General features: G+C 34.8%; 2 protein-coding genes across 5 annotated transcripts; one reads left to right on the top strand and one right to left on the bottom strand.

The window, feature by feature from the left end:
* The first annotated feature begins 2 nt into the window (after window positions 1-2).
* Kaz (E3 ubiquitin-protein transferase Katazuke) lies at window positions 3-2,016 on the top strand. Its single transcript, XM_090154785.1, has 10 exons — window positions 3-217; window positions 321-388; window positions 456-641; window positions 703-909; window positions 967-1,089; window positions 1,154-1,230; window positions 1,294-1,402; window positions 1,464-1,597; window positions 1,662-1,854; window positions 1,916-2,016. The coding sequence occupies exons 2-10, from the start codon at window positions 350-352 to the stop codon at window positions 2,012-2,014; spliced, it is 1,167 nt and encodes a 388-aa protein (XP_090010911.1). The 5' UTR covers window positions 3-217; window positions 321-349; the 3' UTR covers window positions 2,015-2,016.
* Window positions 2,017-2,234: 218 nt separating this feature from the next.
* LOC149935293 (dynactin subunit 1-like) lies at window positions 2,235-10,273 on the bottom strand. Of its 4 annotated transcripts, none has more exons than XM_090154772.1 (22): window positions 10,210-10,273; window positions 10,062-10,095; window positions 9,143-9,390; window positions 8,954-9,077; window positions 8,810-8,889; window positions 8,424-8,738; window positions 8,153-8,357; window positions 7,734-8,077; window positions 7,559-7,660; window positions 7,287-7,496; window positions 7,131-7,230; window positions 6,982-7,067; window positions 6,790-6,917; window positions 6,548-6,716; window positions 5,838-5,969; window positions 5,090-5,230; window positions 4,702-5,022; window positions 4,235-4,631; window positions 3,938-4,170; window positions 3,565-3,867; window positions 3,411-3,506; window positions 2,235-2,609 (listed from the first exon to the last, which is right to left on the bottom strand). In XM_090154772.1, exons 3-22 carry the CDS (start codon window positions 9,356-9,358, stop codon window positions 2,457-2,459), a joined length of 3,855 nt encoding a protein of 1,284 aa, XP_090010898.1. In that variant the 5' UTR covers window positions 9,359-9,390; window positions 10,062-10,095; window positions 10,210-10,273; the 3' UTR covers window positions 2,235-2,456. The 4 variants fall into 4 exon arrangements, with proteins under 4 accessions (XP_090010898.1, XP_090010897.1, XP_090010896.1 ...); XM_090154771.1 differs by having other exon boundaries at window positions 10,062-10,138; window positions 10,210-10,225; XM_090154770.1 differs by having other exon boundaries at window positions 10,062-10,255.
* Between the last annotated feature and the right edge of the window lie 826 nt (window positions 10,274-11,099).

Below are 11,099 nucleotides of genomic sequence, written 5' to 3'. Positions count from 1 at the left end.
TTAATAATCTTTACAAGGGGGTCGGAAACCACGCGCTAGACATCGCTAAACGTCATCGGGGTACTTTAATTTCGTTGATTGCCCCCTACTTCTTTTAAAATTGAACGCTACCCCTTAAAAATGTCGCGTTTTTAACTAAATTTTAACCAAACAGAGTTTTTATCGGGACACGTCGATTCATTGGTGGTTGAAGCTATAAAATTTCTATGTAATAAAGGTAGGACTACAAAAGGACGCTTTTTCTATTACTCTTCGGTTTATCGCTAGGTTTTTTTAAAGCGTGAAGTATTTGTAAATAATAATTTTTTTGAGAATTCTAGGCGTATTTTGTAATATGTAAAGGTGAAAAATGTCTGATATTAAAGCATTGGAACATCCAACATTGAAAGTAAACAAATTGGGAAAAAAAATTGTTCTATGGAATTTTTTCCACTTAAAACCTGTCATTGTATTAGGTTCCATATGAAGTGTTAAACAAAAAATTTCGCTCTGCACAAAAACAAATTGATAGGGAGGTGTCCCATGTTCAGTCGGCGACTAACGAATTGGAAAAATCATTGCAAAAAAGATCTCCCACCGTAGGAGAAATCAAAGCTTTACTGGGTGGGATGGTGGAAAAATTGAATTTGTTGAAAAGAAAAGTATGACAGCTTGGAATGCGAAGAAATTCCCAGTAATAAGAAAGTTATATTTACAATTTAGGCCGATGAAAGCGTGATTGAAGAGCTAGATGCTGCTTCTGTATGTAAACGTCGGGTGGAACATCTCAAAGAACACGCTAGTCTAGTTAACCAAGGATCGTCTTCAGTCTGGAAAAAGAAGAGATTGGATCGCATGCTAGTTGAGCATTTTCTGCGATGTGGTTACTACAGCACAGCTTTGAAACTTGCAAAACACACTCAGATTGAGGCAAATAGCATTATTTGAATTACTTTTTTTAAACTAATTTTTTGTTTCACTATCAAGGATTTGACAAACATCGAATTATTTGCAATTTCCAAAGAAGTGGAAGAATCCTTGATGCAAAAAGATACCTCAAAATGTCTTAACTGGTGTTATGATAATAAATCCAAACTTAGGAAACTGAAAGTGGGTATTTTAAGGTTTATTTTAGTGATGATTGAGGACTCGCATGTGACTATGACTTTTCCAGAGTTCTCTGGAATTTAATCTTAGGCAACAAGAATTTATTGAATTAGTTCGTAATGATAGAAGAATGGATGCTGTGAAGTAAAAGATCTATCATATTAGTTTATAGAAAACAAATACACATTTCTTCCTTATTCAAAAAAGGCACGCTAGGAAATATTTTGTCAATTTGGAGGAAGATCAACTCAAAGAGGTTCAGCATGCTATGGGACTATTGGCTTATCCCGTGACTACCGTTCTTTCTCCTTATAAGGTGCTCTAATTTGTTTTTAACCTAATTCAGTTGTGGAAATTTTTTTTTACATATATTTCAGGAACTATTGGATGAATGTCGTTGGAATATGTTAGTTCAACAATTTAGACAAGAGAACTTCAAACTATACCAAATGAGCAATTTCTCTGTCTTTTCTGTTGTTCTTCAAGCTGGATTATCTGCATTAAAAACGCCGTAAACATAGTAGAGTTTTAAAGCCATTTGAACTCAAAGTTTATAATGAATTTGATACTCTTAGGCAATGCTACAAACCAGAGTTTGAGCGCAACCCGGATTGTCCCGTTTGCACCCCAACACTTAATGCTTTAGCGCAAAATCTTCCCTATGCTCATTGCTCTCAATCTAGACTCGTGTGTGCTATCAGTGGCCAAGCTCTAAATGAGCATAATCATCCTATGGTTCTTCCAAATGGACATGTCTATGGTGAAGAGGTAAATCTTATAATTTATTTTTTATTATTACAAGATTTAAGCAAAGATATTTAAATTTCAGGCACTGAAACAAATGGTATTCCAAACTGGAAAAATAATTTGCCCTCGCACTAAAATGTCATTTGATTTCAAAGATGCGGAAAAAGTTTTTGTCATGTAAAATTAATATTGGGCCTTTGAAATAGAAAAATAAATTAAATGCAACTTCCAAATTTATCCAATTTAAAATTGTTTTTTCAAAGTTTTGTGTACATGTATGTAAGTAGCGTGAATATGGGTCTTTTGTTTCAGTTTTTAACTCTATAAAAAATGCTTTGTATTCTTTGCCAAACAATGTAAATTTTTTGTTTATTAAACGCTTAAAAAAATTGATACGAGACTTATAAGGTTCATAAATATAAGCATTATTTAATGATTGTTAAATCACCTAAACAAATACAAAAAGCCACTCTTTTTTTCCTATATCACATTCTTTGCACCCTCTTAGAAAGGAGCAATCCAAAAGAATTTAAACACACTTTCACAGAGAAACTTGATAGACATCCTCAGTGTAATAATGCAAGATTAATTTTCATTTAGTTAGTGTCAGCTCAATGTACAAATTATTTTATTAAAGTAAGGGCTTGGTGGATTTCTTTCAGCTGAGAAGCATTGACAATAAGATTAACTTCAGCATTTTGTTGGTCCGCATTCTTCTTTGACCTCCGCGGAATTGCAACAGTCCCAACTTTTTCTAAACCCATTTCATTCCAGTTCTGAAATTCACAGTTCATAGAGAATTAAAAAAAAAGTAATGGACATGTAACAGCCATTCAAATGTTTTGTACAGACTCTACTTCTTGGGAAATGGAAATATCTCCAATTCTGAGAAAATCATTTTGGCTCAAATTTAATTTTTAGGTACATAGTTCAAGGCCTTTTTATTAAACTTTGTCTTTGAGCAGTTTAGTTTGGCAACATATTAGTGATAAGAGTTATTCATTTTTTTGTCATTATAATTGAAACTAGTATTAGAAATTACCCATGTTTGGCATACCTTTTTTTTAATTAAATATTAGTGGTTGAGATTACGTTAAAATAGTTTCCACATGTAAAGAAATATTATGGAGCAAACAGATTTCTCAAGTATTCAGATTTTCAAGGCAAAGTGAAAGCCATCCTCGCGTATAATGCATTATACACTTATATTATTATTTTTTGATAAATTTTTAATACTAATATTCCCAAGTCCAGTTTCTTAAAAGACATTTTCAGCTATAACCACCAAAATGCATTAACTCTCTTTTTTGGGTTATATTACAGAATTTATGGGCCGAAGTCATCTTGCTACTTATTGACTCTTATTTCTAATATTATTGAGCACTGTACCCAAAAACGTAGAATGCATCAGTTTTTTGTCAATACGTTTTTGGCAGAGTTGGGGATGTTTCCATATCCAATAATGATCTATATTGTCCAAAAGGGTCTATATAAAAGAATTGCCGTAACTTATCAAAAATGGGAAATGTTAGACATTTTTTGTAACACTATGCCCCTAATAAATACTACTTAATTACTTTGGTGAAAGTTGGTGTGCAGAATTTGGTAAAGTCAGCTTCCACTTGAGCTCCTTTCTTGGATGAAGCAACTAGATTTGCCACGTCATGACCCAACTAAAATGACAATTTTCCTTAGTTTAGAGATAAACAGTTTGTTCAGCTTAAATCATACCTTTTCAGTTTCTATTTTCAACTTTAGTAAAGTAGCTTTTTCTTCGGCCAAGTGATTTGCTGGTGCTGACATTTCAGTAGCTGGTAATGTTCCGGGTTTCCTCTTTGTAAGATCAACCACCATCGGCCAGGCACTTTTTGAGTGCAGCTCATTCAAAAGATTGCTTGTACGTTTGGCCAGTCGTCCAATATCTGTGTTTACTTGGTTAGAAGTGAATGGATTACTGACACCCAAACCAGTTGAACTCGTCAATCCAGTGGGTTTTTTGGGTAAATTGAGTGGTTTTAAAGAATTTATTTGATTCTGAAATGGATGTAAAACTCGAAATGGTTAAGCAAGACAGGCTTAATACTAAAAAAAGATTATTACACACCTTCATCAGGTTGCCTTTCAACCTCATATTTTCGTACTTCAACTCTTTCAAAGCCAGTCTTTGAGCCTTTACTTGATCAAACAATGACTCTGTTAAAGCATCTCCACCAACCGGGTGGACCACTGGAGTACTGGAAACTGGGAGGGGTGAAGTACTTCCAAGCATTGATGACGTTAAACCTGAGGCATTTAGCAAACTTGTCTGAAGAGTGGGAGTTATAGCGGGACTAGGCACTGGAACGAAATTAAATCTTATCAAAATTCTTAAACAGAAAAGCTATCTAAAATCACAGCTTACTTCGACCGGTTATTCCATCTAAAGTTTTCTTGGACATCATTTTCACTTTCTCTTGAAGTTCCCCTCTTTCCAATTCCAGTGCATCAATATCCCCTTGCAACTGATCCAGCGTGATTTCAAATTCTTTCTCTTTGTTTTTAAGAAGCATTCTGGCTTCATCTAACTGTCTCTGGATCCTTTCAACTCTTTCATCACCATCTCTAACAGCCAACTCTAATTTCTTTTCAGCCATCTCCTTCCTGACCTGGGTCTCACTTAATTCTTCGCCTCTCAACTTCAAAGCCCTCTTCAATTCCAACAAGTCACTTTCTCTGGCTTCCAATTTAAAACGTAATTGTTCCAGATCTCTAGCTTCGCTTTTAACCGCTTGCGCTCGCAAGTGGACAGGAGCGGGTGTCTATAGAAGGTTGAATCATTCAAATTAGTACAATCGAAATTATTGCAAATTTAAATTAACAGGTACTCACTCTGGTTTGTTTTCTAGCATCTTCATCGAATTCGCCTTCTTGCATGGAGTTAGAAAATTTTGTCATTGTTTGAAGAGATGTTTGCATCGATTGCTTGAGAGATTCGGGTCCCATGTCATCATCATCTTTCCCATATGCTCTATCAGTTGCTTCGTGTAATAGCTCTTTCAGCTTGTCAGCTGTCAACAAGGTTGGATTGGCACCAGTAGCTCCTTCCGCAGAGTTCAGAGTAACTTGGCGACTAGAACTAGTTCGCAGGCCTGCGGCAGACCTGGCAATTCTTTTCAAATCAGTTCCACAGTCCACAAGATTTTCTTGCAGCTTATAAAACAATATTTATGAAAAAATTGTGACAATAGACTACAAATAAATGTAATTAGTTTCATACCTCTGTCGAGAAATTAAGAATAGTAGCACCTCCTTCTTGAGGTATTCTCCTTCTAATTTTTTTAACTAATTGATGAATAGTATCTGATTTTTGAAATAAATCTGCTATTAATTTGCCAGTTTCAGTAGCTTTGGCGTCAGACTGAAATAATAAGTATTATATAGCAACCAACCAGAAGCAACAATAAAAAATATTATAATGTTTTTTTATTACCCGAATCTTTAAATTATAAAACAGCCCCAGTTAAATAATAGGTTCCAAAATTAGCATAAATTCAGGTTAAACCTAAATTCAATTTAAGAGTGGAGATTTAAGGTTTATTATAAGCCTTTATTTTTATAAACTTAATTAAAATTTTAATTTATATAAATAGCTTGTCTTTTGACAACCGAGAATGATATTATTTTAATGAATAACGTATCTTCTCTGTAATGGTAATTTAACGAATAATAATTACCAAGGTTCCATCACTTTCTTATTAGTACATGGCAGGAGCTTAAACACTTAATTAAAGTGTGCAGATTTAAGTTAGGTTTCCAATGGCGAATGAAAAATATAAATCAATCTCACACTGTTCGGTGCTCCATGCTTAATTGGCAGCTGGCACCATTGTGCCTTTAATAAAAAGACTACCACTAGAATCCCCCTTTTTAAAACTTTTACCTCACCTTAGTAGTGAATTGTCATAACGGTAGGACAGCTTGTTTTTTCTCCACACCATTGCAATATCATTTCAAAAGATACTTACTGAAAGAAGAGTCAGAACAGCCGTAAAATCTGTACGGATCGAATCACAAGCTGCACCAAGAAGTTTTGTGTAATCTGACAACAAATGAGTACAATCCGGTGGCTCAGAGAACAAGTGAACACTGTTCAAACTCTGAAGAAAACAAAATTAAGTCCACTATCTTGCAAGCTCTTAAACAGCAACGCAAGTCGTAATACAGCTAAGAACCCTATCTTATTGATAAAAACTACATTTACACATGCCTCTATACCCCTTTCATTCGCCTTCTATAGTGTTACCATAAGTCCAGACCAGCGGCAAAAAGTGGAAAATAATGGCTAATAAAGGAGTATTAAAAGTAAAAAGCTAAAAACCAACTGTCAAAAATTTACAAGTTGTAATGCAATGTCTTGGAATCAGTCTAATTTGTAATTTTCATGATTTTTGCCAATAAAAATATACTTCCCACTATTTGTCACATTGGTAAGTAAAATCTGCTGAAAAATCCATACTAATTGCCCATTTAAATTATTTCCATCTCGGAACACTGCCCATCTGCCTCAAATCCTAGTCGTTCTATCGCTCTCAGTTCCTCCAAACATTTCACCAGCCGAACCTCATGCACAGATGCAGTTTCTATCTATAAGATGTGATCCATTGATCAACCCCCCCCCCCCCATGCCACACCTTGCATTGCACCTCAATCACCAGACCAAAAATAAAAAACACACCTGAAAATAAGACACTGATTTTTCCAAATTATCCAATGGAACTGTTTCATCCAGCTGATCTCTCTTCAAGAGATCAACGTAAAAATCCACAGCTCTTTCTTGAATAGCTATTTCTGGGTACAACGTACCCATTTTGGTAAAGAGTTCTACGCTACACCTCGACAAAATACTAGCAACAAAAAAATAAAACTAGCGTTATTCAAAACTATGGATCAAAAACAGATTTACAAGTTGTTTCATACCTATTAAATTGATGTAAAAATGATTGTAACATTGACAAATCGTATAACAGTCTCAAAGAATAGATATACTGGTCAATATGATGACTTTTTAGTACATTTTCCAATGACATGTCATCCGGGGGCTTAAACTAAATCAATAAAAATTATTAAACAGTTTGAAAAAAATTCTATGAAATTTGGTGTTCTATTTACTCTTTGTTTAACTTGTCCAATTAGAATATTGGCTTTAGCAACCATTCTTGGAACTAAAAGAAGAACTTGAATGGCATCATGATCACCTAAATTGAAATAAAAATTTAATGAATTTCCAATATTGCTTAAGACATCAGAATTTTTCTTACCTCCTCTAGCTAAGAAATTATCAGGCATAAATGAACAAAGAAATCCAATATGTAAAACTGCTTGCTGCGACTCAAGCTTTCGAATTTCCATTTCTATGGTCTAAATTTATTAAATTGATTTACACAAAATTAATAAGCAGATACCATTTGCATTACCCTAGCAAAGGCTTTAGTTTCAGCAAACTTGACATTAAAGTCAAATGGTTCCGCCGGTGTGGCCATAGCTACTCTATCGGTTTCTTTTTGCATTTGAGTTCTTAATTCTTGGTTAGCGTCTTTTAACTGCTCTGTCAATTCACGATACTTTTGAATAGTTCCTTCATAGTCAGCAACAGCTTCTTGTAAAGCTTCAATTTTTCTAAAGCTCTATGAGATATTTTTTTTTTATAAAACCTCTGTTTAAAAGAAATATATCCTTCTTAACACACTTCTAAGACTTTCATATTAGCAATATCAATTTCCTCTCTCAATTCAAGTTCAGTTTCCCTGGCACTCTCTTGGAGTTGGTCATTGATATCTTGAAGTTTTTCCTTAAAGAAATAATTCAATTAGTACTAAGGGGGGGAGCGAGGGCTAGAACATTGTGGAATAAACAATTCTTACTAAAGCATCCACTTCTTCCAAAAGCTCCCGGACTTTCTCTTCCAAAGCGAGATTTCTATCCGTAAGCTGCTCTACCATTTCTTCGGCACCTAGAGCAGCATCTACTTGTTCTTTGAGTTCTACCATTTGCTTCTCATACTCTTCCACTTGAGAACTAAGTTTTTCTTTTGTACGGCTCAATTCCGTTATTTCCGAATGTTGTTTATCTACTTCTTTTTGCATTCTGACATGTTCTTGCTTCTCTAAAGCAGCCAAGTCTCTCATCCTGACTAAGGCTTCTTTTAACCTCTCATTTTGTTGTTCTAATTGTTTGGCTTGTAAATTCGCTCCAACTCCCTCTGGTCCTAATTGTTTTTAGCCCTTTGTTAATAATATAATAATACTTTGTACTGAAAAGTAAAGGAAATATCGCAACCTACCCTTTTCTGAGACTTCATTTCGCAAAATTTCGAGGTCTAGGGTTAATTCTTCGACTCTTTCCTTCATTTGCTCAAGCTCAGTTTGCAGCACTTCGCATTTTTCCTCAGCCATTTCCTTGTCCAGGGTGGCCATTTCAACAGTTTCAGCAAGATCACTCATTTCTTCAGCGTGTAATTCTTTGGCCTCAATTGCGTCTTTGGCTTCCTGAAAATTTTAAAGCAACAATGTAAAATATTTATCTTATTAGAATGCAATTAAATATCTTTCAACTTTTTTGGCTTGAGCTAGCTGTTTTTGTAGGTCAGCTTGAGCTTCGGTGATCTTGCTCTTAAACTCTTGCAACTGTTGCATTTGGATTTTGGTTTTTTCCCATTCTTTGAGTTTGGCTTTATCTTCAGCCCGTTTGATCTTTAAAGTTTCTAGCTTCTCCAGGAGATCTTGAATTTCAGCTTTGAGGCCTATAACCTCTTCCGAATCTTGATTGGAATTAAGTTGAGGAGCTGAATCTGGACTAGCTGGAGTTCCTGGAGTAATGGATGTTACATTTTCTGGGGATAATGGCTCTACTCTAATACCTGGGGATGGCTACAATTTTTGAAAAATATTTTTAAACAGTTATTTCTCAAAAGTCAATTAACATAATAAAAAAAACATACGGCTGGCAAGAAGGATGCAATGGGGCTGGGAGCTGCGCTTGGGGAAAACCTTAAGGAATGCCTCTTAGAGCTGTCTTCCACTAAATATCAAAATCATTTGAAATGGTTTAGCAATAATTTACTTAATGCCAAAACACCAATAACCTGGCAAAGTGGATTTCCCGATTTCAAAGGAGGTGGTAAGTCTCTCAGTAAAACTAGTGGAAGCTGAAGAACTAATGGAAAGTCTCTTAGCGTTAATATCACAATCATCATCCAACACACGCAACTGTTTATAAAGAGTATTTTCAGTTTAAAAAAAATTGCATTTTTATTAAAATTTTAATTAAATACTTGGGATTGCCGAACAAATATTCCATGGTTATCTGGACACTGAAAGTAATTTCTTCCCTGTACAGTTCCATTGTTTTTGCCTTTTGGATCATCAAGAATAACACCAATCCATTTTCCAGATGAAAATAAAGTTGTACCAGCATATGCAACTTTCCCTTTCACATCTTTCCCAATAACTTCAACACGAGCGCCTAGCCTTATAGGTTTCTCAGCCATATTTTCACTCTTGCTTCTTGCTCGACTTCCTCCTGAAATAAAAATTAAAAAAATTCCCAATTAAATTCATAATTTTTCAGCAGAATAATATTTAAAATAAGTTCAAAGTACAACAAAAACATTTTAATTCATTGCAACATTTTTCAGCAATTGGATTCTATAGCTACTGGAGACAACAGTATACATGTCTATATCAATAAGAATTTAATAACATGCTAATTTTCTCTTTGAAAGTCGTAAAAATGGTCAAAAATCACAACTCCGGTTCTCAAACAAAAACCTACCTGGCTCATCCCCACGGTTGCCATGGGGTTTCTTTTGAAGGCATTTATTAAGAAAAATAGTTTAGTGACTCAATATTTACAGGATATTAGGAAACATGAAAAACAATGGCATTTTATCATCAATACTCAATTTCACAAATATGATTAGAAGATGTTGCTACGAATGAGGTTAAATTTCAAATGAAGTTCCAAAAATAAAGCGAGAAAAACTCGTATTCTCAACATCAAATAAGGTTTGATTCAGATGCTTTGCGTGATAACCGACTTTGATACTAACAATTGTAAGTCAAGTTTTATTACCCTGTTAGTTCTTACTTACGATTATGGATATGATTTTTTTAGTTATTATTATTAACAATGACTCAATTTTTCAACCACCATTACAATTACCCAAAATAAATGGCCAAGGCCTTACTTACTTTTCTATAAAAACTTCCTCTGCTAGTTGATGACCTTTTCATTCAGTAGAAAAATGATGTGAATTTAAAGTTATTAACTTAATTCAGTAATTTTTTTTAAACTTATAGTCAATCACGACTTGATCAACTTTAAAATTTATTCCATTACTTCTTCAGCGAAGCCAGCGAAGAAGACGGCGATTTTGCGTTCAAAATGTCAAACTTGTATTCCAAAGACTATATATGCGCTTATATTGTCAGTATCTCTGTATACAGTCTATATTTTAAACCATGGATGAAGGGGTGGGGTTCATTGATAACGAGCTGTTCACGATGGTTATAGTGTTATCAAAATTGACCGTGCACAGTCGCAAGGATTGGCAAGAGTGGATTCTTTTCTCCTGTTTTCGTACTAAAATTTTACTCTTTTTAACCTAAAACAAACTGCTCGTCTGATCTAGGGATGAGAATTACTCCGCAGAGTCCGCACCATAAACTATTCGTATGTTCCTGGAGGTTAGAAGCATGGAGGGCTATTCCTCTAGGTTAGAAGTAAAGCGAGTCGGGGAGTCCATGGACTCTATTATACCACGACCATGATTATACCATAGATATAGGAAACGTATATAAAGGTCTAGATAAAATATTTCAAAGGGAGGGAATATGGAGGTGACAGCTAGCAGAAACGTGTAATTTCTGCAGGCTATCCTTATAAGGCGCTATCTATCGGTAAGAGAGCCATTGTCTCCCGCTTAAAAATTATACTAAAAGTCACCAACAGATGGTGTCTAAAGACTGTACTAAAATGCTAAGAGAGCTCGCGCTCTTGGTCACGTGCCTTCCTCGGAGTCTGCTAGGTGTCAATTCCGTATTTTATGTTAGGCTTAGACGCCCCGAAATTTATCTAGACCTTTATATACATTTCTTATATCTATGGATTATACCCTAAAGTCGAAATAAAGGTTTACACGTTTTTGGTGTATATAGCGGGGGCCTTCACACCAGGCGCGCAATTTGAAAATAAACAAAAAGAAATCAAAACAATAAAAAGCCCGAAGA

The sequence above is a fragment of the Leiobunum rupestre genome, chromosome 7 (genome assembly GCF_980474605.1).
Source record: "Leiobunum rupestre chromosome 7, qqLeiRupe1.1.hap1, whole genome shotgun sequence".
In the NCBI taxonomy this organism is placed as follows: Eukaryota; Metazoa; Arthropoda; class Arachnida; order Opiliones; family Sclerosomatidae; genus Leiobunum; species Leiobunum rupestre.
This window is presented reverse-complemented; position numbering and strand designations above follow the sequence as displayed.

Bases quoted from the DNA above. Each gene is read 5' to 3' on its own strand.
- LOC149935293 (XM_090154772.1), bottom strand. From the start codon at position 9,358: ATGGCTGAGAAACCTATAAGGCTAGGCGCTCGTGTTGAAGTTATTGGG. The intron at 7,661-7,733 runs GTAAGAATTGTT...TATTTCTTTAAG, and splicing joins TGGAAGAAGTGGATGCTTTA to GAAAAACTTCAAGATATCAA. The intron at 6,717-6,789 runs GTATGAAACAAC...TTTTGTTGCTAG, and splicing joins TTTTTACATCAATTTAATAG to TATTTTGTCGAGGTGTAGCG.
- Kaz (XM_090154785.1), top strand. From the start codon at position 350: ATGTCTGATATTAAAGCATTGGAACATCCAACATTGAAA. The intron at 389-455 runs GTAAACAAATTG...TCATTGTATTAG, and splicing joins TGGAACATCCAACATTGAAA to GTTCCATATGAAGTGTTAAA. The intron at 1,855-1,915 runs GTAAATCTTATA...TTTAAATTTCAG, and splicing joins GACATGTCTATGGTGAAGAG to GCACTGAAACAAATGGTATT.